Source organism: Somniosus microcephalus, chromosome 1 (assembly GCF_052327205.1).
Source record: "Somniosus microcephalus isolate GS21.2 chromosome 1, FLI_Smic_1.0, whole genome shotgun sequence".
Lineage (NCBI taxonomy): Eukaryota > Metazoa > Chordata > Chondrichthyes > Squaliformes > Somniosidae > Somniosus > Somniosus microcephalus.
The window spans coordinates 335,131,866-335,150,875 of NC_140987.1; the positions used below are offsets into that span (position 1 = coordinate 335,131,866).

At 48.6% G+C, this 19,010-nt stretch overlaps 1 protein-coding gene across 1 annotated transcript in view; it reads left to right on the top strand.

Annotated features, from left to right (window-relative positions):
• LOC147124917 (diacylglycerol kinase delta) overlaps positions 1 to 19,010 on the top strand; it is a 225,075-nt gene that overhangs the window by 117,338 nt on the left and 88,727 nt on the right. Inside the window, exons 18-19 of the mRNA XM_085988140.1 lie at positions 4,254 to 4,361; positions 10,151 to 10,264. Coding sequence (XP_085844266.1) covers positions 4,254 to 4,361; positions 10,151 to 10,264 — 222 coding nt within the window. The remainder of the gene's footprint in view (positions 1 to 4,253; positions 4,362 to 10,150; positions 10,265 to 19,010) is intronic.

The window sequence follows — 19,010 nt, forward strand, 5'->3', positions numbered from 1 at the left end:
AACACAAAGACTTAAACGTATAACTCAAACAGGTCTTTACTGGTTGGAGGTAGGGACTATACATAGGTCTTTACTTCATGCCCACAGGCGGGAACTGAGGGGGATCAGTACCCACAGTACTATTTATACCCCTATGGCCAGGAGTGGTACTGCGTATCACTACGCCCAACAAGTAGTGCAGTCCTGTCCATAGGTTCAAAGTAGCACACATATTACATACACAACATACCTGTCCTGGAAGTGTTTGATGGGACAATGTAGAAGGAGCTTTACTCTGTATCTAACCCGTGCTGTACCTGCCCTGGGAGTGTTTGATGGGACAGTGTAGAGGGAGCTTTACTCTGTATCTAACCCATGCTGTACCTGTCCTGGAAGTGTTTGATGGGACAGTGTAGAGGGAGCTTTACTCTGTATCTAACCCATGCTGTACCTGTCCTGGAAGTGTTTGATGGGACAGTGTAGAAGGAGCTTTACTCTGTATCTAACCCATGCTATACCTGTCCTGGGAGTGTTTGACGGGACAGTGTTAAGGGAGCTTTACTCTGTATCTAACCCGTGCTGTACCTGCCCTGGGAGTGTTTGATGGGACAGTGTAGAGGGAGCTTTACTCTGTATCTAACCCGTGCTGTACCTGCCCTGGGAGTGTTTGATGGGACAGTGTAGAGGGAGCTTTACTCTGTATCTAACCCATGCTGTACCTGCCCTGGGAGTGTTTGATGGGACAATGTAGAAGGAGCTTTACTCTGTATCTAACCCATGCTATACCTGTCCTGGGAGTGTTTGACGGGACAGTGTTAAGGGAGCTTTACTCTGTATCTAACCCGTGCTGTACCTGTCCTTGGAGTGTTTGATGGGTCAGTGTAGAGCGAGCTTTACTCTGTATCTTACCCATGCTGTACCTGCCCTGGGAGTGTTTGATGGGACAGTGTAGAGCGAGCTTTACTCTGTATCTTACCCATGCTGTACCTGCCCTGGGAGTGTTTGATGGGACAGTGTAGAGCGAGCTTTACTCTGTATCTAACCCTCACTGTAGCTGCCCTGGGAGTGTTTGATGGGACAGTGTAGAGGGAGCTTTACTCTGTATCTAACCCGTGCTGTACCTGCCCTGGGAGTGTTTGATGGGACAGTGTAGAGGGAGCTTTACTCTGTATCTAACTGTGCTGTACCTGCCCTGGGAATGTTTGATGGGGCAGTGTAGAGGGAGCTTTACTCTGTATCTAACCCGTGCTGCACCTGCCCTGGGAGTGTTTGATGGCGCAGTGTAGAGGGAGCTTTACCCTGTATCTAACCCGTGCTGCACCTGCCCTGGGAGTGTTTGATGGGGCAGTGTAGAGGGAGCTTTACTCTGTATCTAACCCGTGCTGTACCTGCCCTGGGAGTGTTTGATGGGACAGTGTAGAGGGAGCTTTACTCTGTATCTAACCCGTGCTGCACCTGCCCTGGGAGTGTTTGATGAGGCAGTGTAGAGGGAGCTTTACTCTGTATCTAACCCGTGCTGCACCTGCCCTGGGAGTGTTTGATGGGGCAGTGTAGGGGGAGCTTTACTCTGTATCTAACCCGTGCTGTACCTGCCCTGGGAGTGTTTGATGGAACAGCGTAGAGGGAGCTTTACTCTGTATCTAACCCGTGCTGCGCCTGCCCTAGGAATGTTTGATGGAACAGTGTAGAGGGAGCTTTACTCTGTATCTAACCCGTGCTGTACCTGCCCTGGGAGTGTTTGATGGGACAGTGTAGAGGGAGCTTTACTCTGTATCTAACCCGTGCTGTACCTGCCCTGGGAATGTTTGAAGAGGCAGTGGATGGAGAACAGCTGTGTGGGCAGGAGCTTCATGGAAAAGTTGAGCCTGCTCAGAGCTGGCGTCAGACAGGAGAAAATCTACCAGAAGATAAAGCGTCTGGGCTGGGATGAGGGAAGGGCTGGGATTATGGAAGGGTTGGGATGAGTAGAGAAGTGCTGGAATAAGGGAGGGGAAGGGCTGGGATGAGTAAGGAAGGGCTGGGATGAGGGAAGAGCTGGAATGTGTAGGGAAGAATTGGGATGAGTGGGAAAGGGCAGGTATGAGGGAATGGCTGGGTTGAGTCCACAAAGTTTGGGATGAGTAGGGAAGCACTGGCTTAAGGGAAGGGCTGCGATCAATAGGGAAGTGCTGGGATGAGGGAAGAGCTGGAATGAGAGAATGGCTGGGATGAATATGGGAAGGCTGGGATGAGGAACTGGATGGGAATTAGGAACTGGCTGGAATGTGGGACTGGCTGGGATGAGGGACTGCTGAGATGAGCGAAGGGCTGGAATGAGGGAAGGGCTGGGATGAGGAACTGGATGGGAATTAGGAACTGGCTGGAATGTGGGACTGGCTGGGATGAGGGACTGCTGAGATGAGGGAAGGGCTGGAATGAGGGAAGGGCTGGGATGAGGAACTGGATGGGAATTAGGAACTGGCTGGAATGTGGGTCTGGCTGGGATGAGGGACTGCTGGGATGAGGGAAGGGCTGGGATGAGTGAAGGGCTGGAATGAGGGAAGGGCTGGGATGGATATGGAAAGGCTAGCATGAGGGAATGGCTGGGATGAGGAACAGGATGGGAATTAGGGACTGGCTGGGATGAGGGACTGGCTGAGATGAGGGAAGAGCTGGAATGAGGGAAGGGCTTGGATGAGGAACAGGATGGGAATTAGGGACTGGCTGGAATGAGGGAAGGGCTGGGATGAGGGACTGGCTGAGATGAGGGAAGGGCTGGGATGAGGAACAGGATGGGAATTAGGGACTGGCTGGAATGAGGGAAGGGCTGGGATGAGGGAAGGGCTTGGATGAGGAACAGGATGGGAATTAGGGACTGGCTGGAATGAGGGAAGGGTTTGGATGAGGAACAGGATGGGAATTAGGGACTGGCTGGAATGAGGGAAGGGCTGGGATGAGGAGTGAATGAAAAGGTTGAGGCAGTTTAGGGACAAAAAAAATAAGTTTACCGCTTCACCCCACCCTATCTCTGGAACCGCTTCCAGCCCTGTGTTCCAGCCCATGTCCTCCAATCTTTTGATGCTGGCCTATGTATTCTCCTGCTCACTCACTCCATTGGCAGAGCCTCAGACATTTTAGTCCCACACTCCAGAACTTTCTCCCCAAACCCCTCCACATGTTACCTCACCCCCAACCCACCTTCAAGAAGCCCCTCAAAACCCATTGTTTCAAACAGGCCCTCAGTCACCTCCCTATCTCTTCTATTCTCTGTAAAGGATCCTTGGGGCATTCACTACATTAAAGGGCCAATATAAATCAAAGTTCGCAATATAGGAACAGGAGGAGACCATTCAGCCCCTCGAGCCTGTTACACCATTCAGTTAGATCATGGCTGACCTGTACCTCAACTCCATTTACACACCTCTGATCCATATCCGTTGATAATTTTACCCAACAAAAATCTGTTGATCTCATTCTTGGAAAATTTCAACTGATCCACAGCCTTTTGGGAGAGGGAGATCCAAATTTCCACTACCCTTTGTGTGAAAAAATTGATCTTGTAGCAAAGAAACCTTATAGCAAGGTTCACTAGACTAATTCCTGGGATGAGGGGATTGCGTCGACTAGGCCTATATTCTCTAGAGTTTAGAAGAATGAAAGGTGATCTCATTGAAACATATAAAATTCTTAAAGGGCTTGACAGGTAGATGCAGGGAGGCAGTTTCCCCTGGCTGGGGAGTCTTAAACCAGGGGTCACAGTCTCAGAATAAGGGGTCAGCCATTTCGGACTGAGATGAGAAATTCTTTCACTCAAAGGTTTCTGAATCTTTGGAAATCTGTACCCCAGAGAGCTGTGGATGCTCAGTTGTTGAGTATATTCAAGACCGTGATCGATAGATTTTTGGATACTAAGGGAATCAAGGTATATGGAGACAGTGCGGGAAAGTGGAGTTGAGGTAGAAGATCAGCCATGATCTTATTGAATGGTGGAGCAGGCTTGAGGGGCTGAATGCGCTTCTATTTCTTATGTTCTTATGTAACAAGGTCCAGTACTGCAGCATGTGGTAACCCAGACTTGTACAGCACTGTAAAAGATAATGACGAATTAAAGAACATGGACATCACAACAGAAACGGTTATCTATTATAGTTGAATCCTCGGACCGTAGAGGATCTGCTGGATCCATTTTGTCTGACAGGGTCTTGTACTGTTTGATACATGAATCTTCCCAGATGCTGTTTTTCAGGTGTGTGGATGGGTGTCCCTACAGATATGTCTCTGTTTTTGTGTTGCAGTGTGACGGAGTGTCCATCTCACTCCCCAGTCTCCAGGGGTTAGCGGTGCTCAACATCCCCAGTTACGCTGGCGGAATCAACTTCTGGGGAGGAACAAAGGAGAATGACGTGAGTGTCTCTGTATACTGTGTGGGCCATAGAAACATAGAAGATAGGAGCAGGAGTAGGCCATTCGGACCCTCGAGCCTGCTCCGCCATTCAATGAGATCATGGCTGATCATCCAAATTCAGTACCCTGTTCCTGCCTTCTCTCCATATCCCTTGATCCCTTTAGCCTTAAGAAATATATCTAACTCCTTCTTGAATATATTTAATGAATTGGCCTCTACTGCCTTCTTTGGTAGAGAATTCCACAGGTTCACCACTCACTGGGTGAAGAAATTCCTCCTCATCTCTGTCCTAAATGGCTTACCCCTTATCCTTAGACTGTGACCCCTGGTTCTGGACTCCCCGACCATCGGGAATATCCTTCCTGCATCTAATCTGTCTAGTCCTGTTAGAATTTTATAAGTTTCAATGAGATCCCCTCTCATTCTTCTAAACTCCAGCGAGTACAAGCCCAATCAACCCAATCTCTCCTCATACGTCATTCCTGCCATCCCAGGTATCAGCCTGGTGAATCTTCGCTGCACTCCTTCCATGGCAAGAACATCCTTCCTCAGATAAGGCGACTAAAACTGCACACAATACTCAAGATGTGGTCTCACCAAGGCCCTGTACAACTGCAGCAAAACATCCTTGTTCCTGTACTCAAACCCTCTCGCTACGAAGGCCAACATACAATTTGCCTTCTTAACCGCCTGCTGCACCTGCATGCTTACCTTCAGCGACTGGTGCACAAGGACGCCCAGGTCTCGTTGCACTTCCCCTTCTCCCAATCTATTACCATTCAGATAATAACCTGCCTTCTTGTTTTTGACACCAAAGTGGATAACCTCGCATTTATCCACGTTATATTGCATCTGCCATGCTTCTGCCCAATCACCCAATCTGTCCAAATCATACTGGAGATTCTCAGCATCCTCCTCACAGCACACACGCCCACCCAGCTTTGTGTCGTCTGCAAACTTGGAGATATTACATCTAGTTCCCTCGTCCAGATCATTAATATATATTGTGAATAGCTGGGGTCCAAGGAACGACCCCTGCGGTACCCCACTAGTCACTGCCTGCCACTTGGAAAAAAAGCCGTTTATTCCAACTCTTTGCTTTCTGTCTGCCAACCAGTTCTCTATCCAAGTCAATACCTTGCCCCCAATCCCATGTGCCTTAACATTACACACTAATCTCTTATGCGGGACCTTATCGAAAGCCTTTTGAAAGTCCAAATACACCACATCCTCTGGTTCTCCCTTATCTATTTTACAAGTTACATCCTCAAAAAATTCCAGTAGATTAGTCAAGCATGATTTACTTTTTGTAAATCCATGTTGACTTGGTCCGATCCGGTCACTGTTTTCCAAGTGCTCTGCTATTACATCTTTTATAATGGACTCTAGCATTTTCCCCACTACCGATGTCAGGCTTACCGGTCTGTAATTCCCCGCTTTCTCGCTACCACCTTTTTTGAACAGTGGGGTAACATTAGCTACCCTCCAATCCATGGGTACTGTTCCAGAGTCTATCGAATTTTGGAAGATGACCAGGAATGCATCTACTGTTTCTAGGGCCACTTCCTTAAGTACCCTAGGATGTAGATTATCAGGCCCTGGGGATTTATCGGCCTTCAATCCCGTCAATGTCCCTAACACCATTTCCCTACAAATACTGATTTCTATCAGTTCCTCCCTTTCATTAGACCCTATGTTCCCCGGCATCTCTGGGAGGTTATTTGTGTCCTCCTTTTGAAGACAGAACCAAAGTATGTATTTAATTGGTCTGCCATTTCTTTGTTCCCCATTATAAATTCCCCTGATTCTGACTGCAAGGGACCTATGCTTAACTTCACCAATTTTTTTCTCTTCACATATGAATAAAAGTTTTTACAGTCAGTTTTTATGTTCCCTGCAAGCTTACTCATATACTCTATTTTCCCCCTCTTAATTAATCCCTTTGTCCTCCTTTGTTGAATCCTAAACTGCTCCCAATCCTCAGGTTTACTGCTTTTTCTGGCCAATTTATATGTCCTCTCCTTGGATCTAATGCAATCCCTAATTTCCCATGTTAGCCACGGTTGAGTCACCTTTTTTGTTTTATTTTTATGCCAAACAGGGATGAACAAATTCTGTAGTTCATCCATGCGATCTTTGAATGTTTGCCATTGCCTATCCACCGTCAACCCTTTGAGTGACATTCCCCAATCAATCCTACCCAACTCGTGCCTCATACCATCGTAGTTTCCTTTATTTAAATTCAGGACCCTAGTCTCTGAGTCAACTACTTCACTTTCCATCTTAATGAAGAATTCTCTCATATTATGATCGCTCTGACCCAAGGGGCCTCGCACAACAAGATTGCTAATTAATCCTTTCTCATTACATAATACCCAGTCTAAGATGGCCTGATCTCTAGTTGGTTCCTTGACATATTGGTCCAGGAAACCATCCCGTATACACTCCAGGATTTCCTCCTCCACAGTATTGTTACTAATTTGGTTAGCCCAATCTATATGTAGATTAAAGTCACCCCTGATAACTGCTGTGCCCTTATTGCACGCTTCTATAATTTCCCTTTTAATGCCATCCCCGATCTCTGCATTACTGTTTGGAGGTCTATATACCAATCCCACTAATGTTTTCTGCCCCTTGGTATTTCTCAGTTCTACCCATACAGATTCCACATCATCAGAGTGAATATCCTTCCTTACAATTGTGTTAATCCCCTCTTTTACCAGCAATGCTACCCCACCTTCTTTTCCTTTTTGCCTATGTTTCCTGAATATTGAATACCCCTGCATGTTGAGTTCCCAGCCTTGGACACCCTGGAGCCATGTTTCCGTAATCCCAATCATAACATATTCGTTTACCTCTATTTGCGCAGCTAATTCATCCACCTTATTACGAATGCTCCTCGCATTAAGACACAAAGCCTTCAGGCTTGTTTTTTTAATGCTCTTAGATCTTTTAAAATTATTATTTACTGTGGCCATGTTTGATTTAAACCCTTGATTTCTCTGTCTGCCACTTTTGTTTTTCTCCTTCCTATCTTTTGCTTTTATCCTTGTTTCCCTTTCCTCTGTCTCCCCGCTGAGGTTCCCAACCCCCTGCCATTTTAGTTTAAACCCTCCCCCAGAGCACTAGCAAACACTCCCCCTAGGACATCGGTCCCGGCCCTGCCCAGGTGCAAACCGTCTGTTTTGTACTTGTCCCACCTCCCCCAGAACCGGTTCCAATGTCCCAGGAATTTGAATCCCTTCCACTTGCACCATTCCTCTAGCCACGTATTCATCTGAAATATCTTTCTATTTTTACTCTGACTAGCACATGGCACTGGTAGCAATCCTGAGAGTACTACCTTTAAGGTCCTATTTTTTAATTTACCTCCTAACTCCCTATATTCAGCTTTTAGGACCTCATCCCGGTTTTTACCTATATCGTTGGTACCTATATGCACCACGACAACTGGCTGTTCACCCTCCCCTTCCAAAATGTTCTGCAGCCGCTCTGAGACATCCTTGACAACTTGCACCAGGGAGGCAACACACCATCCTGGAGTCTCGTTTGCGGCCGCAGAAATGCCTATCTATTCCCCTTACAATAGAATCCCCTATTACTATAGCTCTACCCCTCTTTTTCCTCCCGTCCTGTGCGGCAGAACCACCCCTGGTGCCAGGAAGTTGGCTGCTGCTGCCATCCCCTGGTAAGCCATCCCCCCCCCATCAGTATCCAAAGTGGTATATCTGTTTGAGAGGGGGATGGCCACAGGGGACCCCTGCACTACCTGCCTGCGCCTACTACTCTGCCTGTTGGTCACCCATTCCCTTTCTGCCTGTGCAGCCTTTGCCTGCGGTGTGACCAACTGATCAAATGTGATATCCACGATGTCCTCAGCATCGCGGATGGTCCAGTATGTATCCAATCGCAGCTCCAGCGCCGCAATGCGGTCTGTCAGTAGCTGCAGCTCGATACACTTCCTGCACACATGGTCGTCAGGGACACAGGAAGTGTCCCTGAGTTCCCACATAGCGCAGGAGAAGCATTCCACGGGGCCGAGCTGTCCTGCCATGACATACCCTTTAATTAATTCAAATTAAATTAAACAAATCAATCCCACCAATTACACTACAGTTAAATTATATACTTAAGGGCCCTGGTTTACCAACGGTCCCGCTACACCATAGAGACTCTAGAAACTATAAACCACAGAGTTTAAGTTTAAAAAAGAGAGAAATACTCACCAACCAATCACTTACCTGCTTTCTGGTGACATCACACTTCGATTACTTTTTACTTCTCTCCCTCCCTCTGAGCTCGGAGTTTGGAGATTGGTAAACTGTGGGGCCTACCTGCACTCTGCCGCCGCTTTTCTAGTCGCTCCTCTGCCGCCGCCGCCTCACTCAGGTCCGCCGCCGCTGTGGGGCCTACCTGCACTCTGCCACCGCTTTTCTAGTCGCTCCTCTGCTGCCGCCGCCTCACCCAGGTCCGCCGCCACTGTGGGGCCTACCTGCACTCTGCCGCCGCTTTTCTAGTCGCTCCTCTGCCGCCGCCGCCTCACTCAGGTCCGCCGCCGCTGTGGGGCCTACCTGCACTCTGCCGCCGCTTTTCTAGTCGCTCCTCTGCTGCCGCCGCCTCACCCAGGTCCGCCGCCACTGTGGGGCCTACGTGCGCTCTGCCGCCGCTTTTCTAGTCGCTCCTCTGCCGCCGCCGCCTCACCCAGGTCCGCCGCTGCTGTGGGGCCTACCTGCACTCTGCCGCCGCTTTTCTAGTCGCTCCTCTGCCGCCGCCGCCTCACCCAGGTCCGCCGCCGCTGTGGGGCCTACGTGTGCTCTGCCGCTGCTTTTCTAGTCGCTCCTCTGCTGCCGCCGCCTCACCCAAGTCCGCCACCGCTGTGGGGCCTACCTGAGCCTCGCCGCTTTTCTAGTCGCTCCTCTGCCGCCGCCGCCTCACCCAGGTCTGCCGCCGCTGATGTCCACCATACATGGGCATTAGTGTATACTACACAAGTACATTAGTGAATACTACACACGGGCATTAGTGTACACAGCACAAGGACATTACTGTATATTGCACATGGACCTTAGAGCTGATTGACAAGGGAGCCTTGACATCAGAACCCACTATAAAGACGGAATCTTGGTATCACCTTTATATGGAGTGAGTCTCACCATTATGGAACCTCTTATGGACTGATACCCTTGACTGTTGTGAAGGGAATCTTTGTGCAGATGTAATTTTTTCAATACCTTGGTGACTCTTGGAGAAACAATGAAACTGGATTTAATAAAGATCTCATTTTGAGGTTGGACTTGGAGGCAAGTAATTAAAGCCCAGGAACCCTGGGACACAGAGGGAAAAATTCAGCCCAAGTTCCCATTCTCCATATCCACACAGGTGCTGCAAAGTTCCTGTGTGTGGTTGTCAGGTGATGCCAGGATCGGCTCAGCTGTGATGCCCCCATGGTTAAATAGTGTACCGACACTCAGTATCTAGGCTAAGACATGAAGAATGTGCCCTGAGCGGTGAGATACAAGGAGGGTAGGCAGCCCCTTTGAAATTGGACCCCAGAAAGAATCAGCATCTTCAGGAGAGGAAGGGAAGTAAAGTGGGAACATCAAATGCCATTGGGACTGGGCCAGGCATTGTTGAGGCAGCGAGCTGGGGGTTTGGGAAGGAGAGCGATCGAAGAGCGCAGGTTGTGGGTGGTTCAACTGTACGTTAATGCCAATGCGCAGCTGTTCCAGACATTGGTTGTTGAGGCCCAGCCAAGCATTTCAGTAACCGTTAGGTGTTGTTCCCCAGAGTTATGGAGCGCCATCCTTCGACGACAAGAAGCTGGAGGTGGTGGCGGTGTTTGGGAGCATCCAGATGGCTGTTTCCAGGGTCATTAACCTGCAGTATCACCGGATAGCACAGGTGAGTCTGGGAGAACAGAGAGTATCACCGGATAGCACAGGTGAGTCTGGGAGAACAGCGAGTATCACCGGATAGCACAGGTGAATCTGGGAGAACAGACATTATCCCAGGATAGCACAGGTGAGTCTGGGAGAACAGAGAGTATCACCGGATAGCACAGGTGAGTCTGGGAGAACAGACATTATCCCAGGATAGCACAGGTGAGTCTGGGAGAACAGATGAAGTATGGGGTATACTATGCTAGGCAGCATGGTACACCTTGAGCCCTGTGCTGTGAATGTAAATATGAGTGTAGATTCTCTGGAGATTTTGCTCGGCTGTTTTCGTAGTTCGGTTATTTTGGTGATCCACCTTTGCCGCATCCTACTCCCATTGATTGGATGTTCATTTGAATTTTCTTCAAGCATCTGGAGCTGTTTAATTTCGATTGTTTAATTTGAATTATTGGATGATCCACATGTTCCCCAGGCAACAGGAAACTCACTGGCCTAGAAATTCATTGTAGCCACTTTTGGGGCGGTAAAGTCGGGCGGCCGCTAAAGTTTGCGCCCGGCGCAAAATCGAGGCCACTTCTCGGATATTCATTAGCTTCGCCCTAAGAGTTTGCTCGAGCGCTAAAACTGGCGCTGCACGCCTCTCTTTAGGCGCTAAGCCGGAGGTGCTGAGCGAGAGCGCCGAGGCCGGGCGCAGCGCAGGTGCGGCCATCTTGTGATTGACAGCAGACACCCTGGCGCCGGCCAGCTCTTAAGGGGGAAGGGTCGACTTGGTCTGCTGCCACGCCCTGGATAGTGGAGCCCTCCAGCTAGGCCTGAACACTGCTGCTGGACCCAAATAGCGCCTGAAGCCATGCAGAAGGCCCGTGAACGAGCGCAGCGCTTCTCAGAGCTTGATCTGAGTGTGCTGGTTGGTGCTGTGGAGAAGAGGCGCCATATTTTGTACCCGGACAATGGCAGGAAGGCGCCGGGCCGCGTCTACCGGAGAGCCTGGAGGCATGTCGCCAGCAAGGTGTCAGCCAACAGCGAGGTCCCCAGGAGCGGTGTCCAATGCCGCAAAAAGTTTAATGACCTCACTCGGATTGTCAGGGTGAGTACCCTTTCCAGTGTCCTCCTCATCCTTGCATGTGCACCTCACATTATGGGCAAAGGGACCTGAAAGCCCTAATGGCCAGCCCTCATGCAGCAGCTATAGAAACATAGAAACATAGAGATAGGAACAGGAGTAGGCCATTCGGCCCTTCGAGCCTGCTCCGCCATTCAATGAGATCATGGCTATGGGACAGGCATGAACATCAATTGCACATTCTGCACTTAACACACTGGCCAGGCTATTCCACCATGGGAGGCAGTGCACACAAGATCAGGGCGACACACTGGCCAGGCTATTCCACCATGGGAGGCAGTGCACACAAGATCAGGGTGACACACTGGCCAGGCTATTCCACCATGGGAGGCAGTGCACACAAGATCAGGGCTACACACTGTACTTAGAGGCCGTCCTTTCTCTTGCAGGCCAAGCTGGCCAATAATAAGAAGAGCCGGACTGCGACCGGAGGAGGCCGACCCCAGATCCAGCCGCTCACCGAGCTGCAACATCGCGTGGAGCGCATCATGGGTGGCCGGGTGATTGGCCCCGTTGCATGTGGAGATGCCGACCCTGTTCTGGGCACCAATGCTAAGGACATCACCTTTTGGACCTCTCTCGTCCCACTTGCGCATCAGATCTACATCCTTTGCCACTGTCCGACCAATGCGCTGAATGCCACCACTCATGCATCCCTCGCTGACGCCCTCTCCTCACTCTAAAGCTACTCTTGTGCCTTCCTGCTTTCAGATGGTGAGGAGGAGGTCCCTGAACTTGCTAGTGACAGCCCCTCAGAAGAGGAGGAGGAGGAGGAGCAAGAGGAGGCGGCCCATCAGGGGAACCCTCAGCCGCGGCAACCCATGCGAATGTAGGGGACACGTCTTCCCTGGAGGGGAGCGTGGCGGAAGTGTCGGAGGGGAGGGGAGCTCATGGGACCTGCGGCCTGCAGAAACGCGGGAGGGGGGTGCCAGCTCGGCGGCCTTCTCCCCATAGGGGGGAAGGGTCGGAGGGGAGTCCAATTGCTGGGCCCAGCGGCGTCCAGCAACGCAGGAAGGGTCGGCCAGCTCGGCGGCCTTCTCCCCAGAGGGGGGAAGGGTCGGAGGGGAGTCCAATTGCTGGGCCCAGCGGCGTCCAGCAACGCAGGAAGGGTCGGCCAGCTCGGCAGCCTTCTCCCCAGAGGGAGAGTCCGGCCTCCAGTCCGGAGATGGTCTTCGCCGAGGAGATGGAACGCCTCGAGGACTTGTCCGCGGACTCGGAGCGCCGGCACACGGAGCTCATGGGGGTAGTGGCACGGTTGCCTGAGGCCATCGAGTCCCTCTCTCGGAGTGTGGCCGACGTCGGGGCCTCACAGGCCATCAGTTTGGCGGAATTCGGGGCAGAGCAGGCAGCGAGTCGGGCGGCCTTCGGGGCAGATCAGGCAGCGAGTCGGGCAGCATTCGGGGCAGCTCAGGCAGCTGATCAGTGGTGCCGTGCAGTCACTGGGTGCTCTGATGAGGTCACTGAACAGGGCAACACGGGCACTCACTGCTGCCACACTCGCTGTGTCAGCCAGGCATCGCCAGGGCACCTGGCGCGCTGCAGCAGCACAGCGGTCTGTCCCTCGGCAGATTGGTGCGCATGCTGCAGTGCTGGCCCGGGCGAGTGCCAGTGTCTCAGGCGACCAGCGAGCGCCTGCCATCCGCCAGCTTGCCCCCATTCCTCCAGCCGCCACTGCCACTCCCCCAGTGGAGCTGCCAGGAGCTGCTGCAGCGACTGATGCTGGCCAGCCACAGCTGCAGCATTCAACAGCCGCCCGCTCGACGGCCAGACCTCGACTAGGCTGACCCCCAAGGGCATCTGCCGTCACGACATGTGCCCCTCAGGAGCCTGCCCCCAGCCTTGCAGCAGCCAATGGCCTTACTTTGAGGAGGAGCAGCAGGGCGGGCAGGGGCCACACAAAGATGGCCAAGGCATCGCCCTAGCGGGCCAAAAAGTCGAATGTGTGGCCAGTTGTGTTTATTTTTTGAGGCCGAGAATTGGATGTTTGTTTTTTGAGGCCGAGAATTGGATGTTTGTTTTTTGAGGCCGAGAATTGGATGTTTGTTTTTTGAAGGCCGAGAATTGGATGTTTGTTTTTTGAAGGCCGAGGATGTGATGTTTGTTTTTTACGAAGGCCGAGGATGACGGCCATTTTAGTTGCACTGTTTTGTTAATCCTCTCCAGGTTGTGGGAGCGAGTAATGTGTTTGAGTGTATTTTGGGGGTTTCGTCTGTTTTTGGTTTTCATGTGGGAAGGGCATTGAGTTTGTACAATAAAGCATTTTATTTATTAACATTGTCCATGTTTGATCTTTGAAGTGTTTGTTGCCTTAACCGGCTGAGGGCTTGCGGAGCGGCTGCAATCATGTTCTTTCATTGGCACAAGCCATTCCCTGACAGGGGGCCTAGAAGTGACGTTCAATAAGCCGCCGACGGGCGGCCCTTGGACTTTCTGCCTCCCTCCTGGGCTGGTACTCCTCGTCCTCCTCCTCCTCATGCTCCTCCTGCTCCTCCTCCTGAGGTGGTGGTCCAACGTGAGGTGGCAGTGCCTGAGTCCTGCGGATAGCCAGGTTGTGCAGCATGCAGCAAACGACGACGAATTGGGAGACTCGCTCCTGCGAATACTGGAGGGCTCCCCCGGAGCGATCGAGACAGCGGAACCGTTGCTTGAGGACGCCGACTGTTTGTTCTATGATGTTCCTAGTCGCTTGATGGCTCTCGTTGTATGCCTCTTCAGCAGGGGTCGTGGGCGCGCGGAGCGGGGTCATGAGCCAGGTACACAAAGGATAGCCTTTGTCTCTGAAATAAAGAATAGATTTGCCTTTCTAATCTAGGCTATATTAACTTAAAAATCCTGTAGCACATCTTTCAACATCCAGTCCCAACTAAAGGCTGGAAAGAACTGAATTTAAGATGGCCACCACAAATCACATGACATCAACTACCAATGAGATTACAACATATATCCCAAGGCAGGAAACAAACAACCAATCACAATACTTCTTACTAAACATAAAGGATAATCACCACATTCACCCCTCCTTTTAAAATATACTCCAACCTAAATAACCTTTACAATTTATAATTAATTATTTACAACTAAAACTATGCACAGACAAAATAAAACTATTCAACATGACACAATACTAAGTGAGCAACAACAAATAGTAACATTGCACATAAGTATTAAGTATCTCTCAACTAAAACAATATAATATAATATTTCAACAATTTTAAAACATTACTATCAATTTAAAAGTCCATTTTCAATCGGTCGACCGGATATCTTGTTCGTGTCGACCTTCTTAACCTTGGTGAAATTCCTTGCCCTCCCACACCAGGAGACACAGAAGTATCTTCTGCAGGAAGGCTATCCATATCCCGATTTTCAACGGTTTCCGGATTAGAAATCCCATCAGGAGGTAAACTGGGACGGTCATGAACATCCATCGAGGGCTGACTAATAGAAGTATAATTAACTGCAGTCGGATTGGAAATATTCATAGTATCTGTAACAGCATCCACATTATCTGAATCATGACTATTGTTAATATCCTCAGAAGAGGGCTGGCCACCACAAGGAGCCAAGTCTTTAATTGAAACGGTACTTTCTTTCCCATCTTGGAATCGAATATGAGCATATTGGGAATTTGCCTCCAACAGCTCCAACTCCTCCACTAAAGGATCATATGTTGACAATCTAACATGGCGTCGAAGCAGCACAGGTCCCTGCATAGTAAGCCATGAAGGTACCGAATATCCCGTAGTAGATCTCCGCGGATAGTTAAAGAGCCTTTCATGGGGGGTCACATTAGTAGCCGTTGAAAACAATGATCTAATGGAATGCAGGGCATCAGGCAGTACCATTTCCCACTGTGTATTCTTAAGGCTCTGGGATGTCAAAGCCAACATAACTGCCTTCCAGATCACCCCATTGTATCGTTCGCACTGTCCATTACCCTGGGGATTATACGGGGTAGTTCTGCTAGTAGAAATTCCCCAACTCTGAAGGTATTCCTTCAACTGGGAAGACATAAAAGAACTTCCCTGATCCGAATGGATATACGCAGGCATCCCAAAGATGACAAAAAGTTGAGTCAGACATTTGATAACTGTAGCAGCTGATACATCTGCGCAAGGAAAAGCAAAAGGGAACCTTGAAAACTCATCCACAACAGTAAATATATATCGGTTTTGAGTAGTTGAAGGAAGAGGCCCCTTAAAATCGATGCGCAAACGTTCAAAAGGAGAAGTAGCCTTTATAAGATGAGCTCGTTGAGGCTTAAAGAAATTCGGTTTACACCGAGCACAGATAGAACATGATGAAGTCATCCGCTTGACGTCTTCAACTGAAAAGGGCAAATTCTTACTGCGTACGAAGTGTATCATCCTCGTAACCCCAGGATGGCATAAGGCATTGTGAAGATTAATAAGCGTATCTCCGCGAATCACAGAACAATAAGCCCTCGACAGCGCATCAGCAGCAACATTATCCTTCCCCGGACGATAAACTATATCAAAATGGTAACATGCCAACTCAATCCTCCACCTCATTATTTTATCATTCTTAATCTTTCCAAAATGTTTGACATCAAACATAAAGGACACAGACTTTTGATCAGTTACCAACGTAAAATGTCGCCCCGATAATGTCTCCATTTACGCAGTGCTTCTACTATTGCATACGCCTCTTTCTCTATTGAAGAATGCCTTTTTTCACTATTGTTCAAGGTACGTGAGAAAAAGGCCACGGGTCTTCCATTTTGGTTCAGAGTAGCCCCAATTGCAAAATCAGAAGCGTCCGTCTCAATCACAAAAGGAACCTGCTCATCAATAGAATGCACAACTGCTCCAAGGATATCCTTTTTAAAATTATCAAAACACGTCCTGGCCTCCCATGATAGAAGATATGTCGTAAACCGAATAAGAGGCCGGATCTTCTGTGAAAAATTTGCAATCCAATTAGAATAGTAAGAAAACAGTCCAACAACTCGTTGCAAAGCCTTAGAATTAGTAGGACAAGGTAAATCAATCAATGGTCGCAGACGTTCTGGGTCTGGTTTAATCTTGTTTCCCGAGATAATGTACCCCAGTAGATTTACCTCAGTGGTCGAAAAGGTACACTTCTCTTTACTGAAAGTTAAACCAACTTTTTCTGCAGCTTGAAGGAATCTTTCTAAATTAGAATCATGCTCCACCCTTGATTTGCCACACACCGTGATGTCATCTAAGTATGAAAAGGTGTCAGAGAGAGAGTTATCACTTATAAAAGCATCCATTGCCCGTTGAAAACAAGCAACACCATTAGTAACACCAAATGGTATTCGGCAAAACTGATACAGCTTTCCACCAGCCTCAAAGGCCGTATATGGTTGATCCTTCTTAACAATAGGAATCTGATGATAAGCACTCTTTAGGTCAATAGTGCTAAAAACCTTATACTGAGATACTTTATTGATAAGCTCATCAATCTTAGGCAAAGGGTACGCATCTAATTGAGTATACCTATTAATAGTTTGGGAATAGTCTATCACCATTCGTTTCTTATGTCTCTCGTTAGTCGTGACAACTACCTGTGCCCGCCAAGGCGAACAACTAGGTTCAATGATTCCTTCCAATAAGAGACGTTGAACTTCAGAATTAATAAATTCTCTATCCTGACTGCTATACCTTCTTGACTTGGTAGCAATTGGCTTACAATCCGGCATCAAATTGGAAAAAAGTGATAATGGAGAAATGGATAAAGAGGTTAATCCACAAATAGATAAAGGTGGCTTAGTCCCTCCAAATGAAAGACTGAGAGACTCGTGTAACTGAAGCACATCATGACCAATCAAAATATCCGCACAAAGATTAGGCAAAACAGATAGGCGTATATCAGTATACGTATTACCTAGAAGAATCAATTTCACAAGGCAACAACCAGCTACTTTTGAAGTGAGAGTCGTCTGAGCTATACACACCTGATAGGAAACAGGCGAAATTTTCAAATGCTTCTCCTTTGCAAACTGAAGACTTATAATTACAGTTAACACTAAGGCACCGAAGTGCTTGTAAATAAGTATCCAAAGATTCTCCCACCTGCTGCCTACGGGCAGATAGAAGGTGACGTGCAAATACCTCATTCTTTGGTTTAACAAAAATCTTTTCCAATGTAGAAATAGCCACTTCGTAAGTTTTACAGTCCAAAATATACTTATACACATCCGGAGCAATGTAGTTGATCAGCATATTCAGCTTATTTAGAGACTCTTGATCCAACACGCCCAAAAAGTTTTTAAATGTACAATACCAGTGTTTCCATTTATCATCCACTCCTGCAGAATTAGGGTCAGCATTGAATCGTTCTGGTTGAAGATATCACTCCATTCTGACATAAAGTTAATAAATTGAAATAAAGAATAGATTTGCCTTTCTAATCTAGGCTATATTAACTTAAAAATCCTGTAGCACATCTTTCAACATCCAGTCCCAACTAAAGGCTGGAAAGAACTGAATTTAAGATGGCCACCACAAATCACATGACATCAACTACCAATGAGATTACAACATATATCCCAAGGCAGGAAACAAACAACCAATCACAATACTTCTTACTAAACATAAAGAATAATCACCACATTATATCCCAAGGCAGGAAACAAACAACCAATCACAATACTTCTTACTAAACATAAAGAATAATCACCACATTAATCAATCAATGGTCGCAGACGTTCTGGGTCTGGTTTAATCTTGTTTCCCGAGATAATGTACCCCAGTAGATTTACCTCAGTGGTCGAAAAGGTACACTTCTCTTTATTGAAAGTTAAACCAACTTTTTCCGGAACCTTAAGAATACACAGTGGGAAATGGTACTGCCTGATGCCCTGCATTCCATTAGATCATTGCTTTCAACGGCTACTATTGTGACCCCCCATGAAAGGCTCTTTAACTATCCGCGGAGATCTACTATGGGATATTCGGTACCTTCATGGCTTACTATGCAGGGACCTGTGCTGCTTCGACGCCATGTTAGATTGTCAAAATATGATCCTTTAGTGGAGGAGGTGGAGCTGTTGGAAGCAAATTCCTAATATGCTCATATTCGATTCCAAGATGGGAAAGAAAGTACCGTTTCAATCACAATACTTCTTACTAAACATAAAGAATAATCACCACAGTCTCCGATAAGCCATCCTCTTGGGTGAGGCTGTGCCTGGAACATGTCAGCCACAGTTGTCTGTCGCAGGATAAAGGCATCGTGGCTGCTGCCTGGAAAGCGGGCATTGACAGCTAGGATGCGCTGCCTGTGGTCACACACCAGCTGTACGTTGAGGGAATGGTAGCCCTTCCGGTTGCGGTAATCCTCGGCATGCTCCAGAGGTGCCCGCAAAGCCACATGCGTGCAGTCAGTGGCGCCCTGCACCATGGGGAAGCCCGCTATTCTTGCAAATCCCACTGCACGCTGCTGCTGCTTGTCCAGGGTCATGGGGAAGGAGATGAATTGATGTCTCCTTCTGAAAAGGGCATCGGTCACCTGGCGGATGCAGCAATGCACGGCGAACTGGGAGATGTTAGCGATGTCCCCAGCAGCGGATTGGAAGGAGCCGGTGGCATAGAAGTTGAGAGCCACCGTCACCTTCACTGCCACCGACAGAGACGTCCTG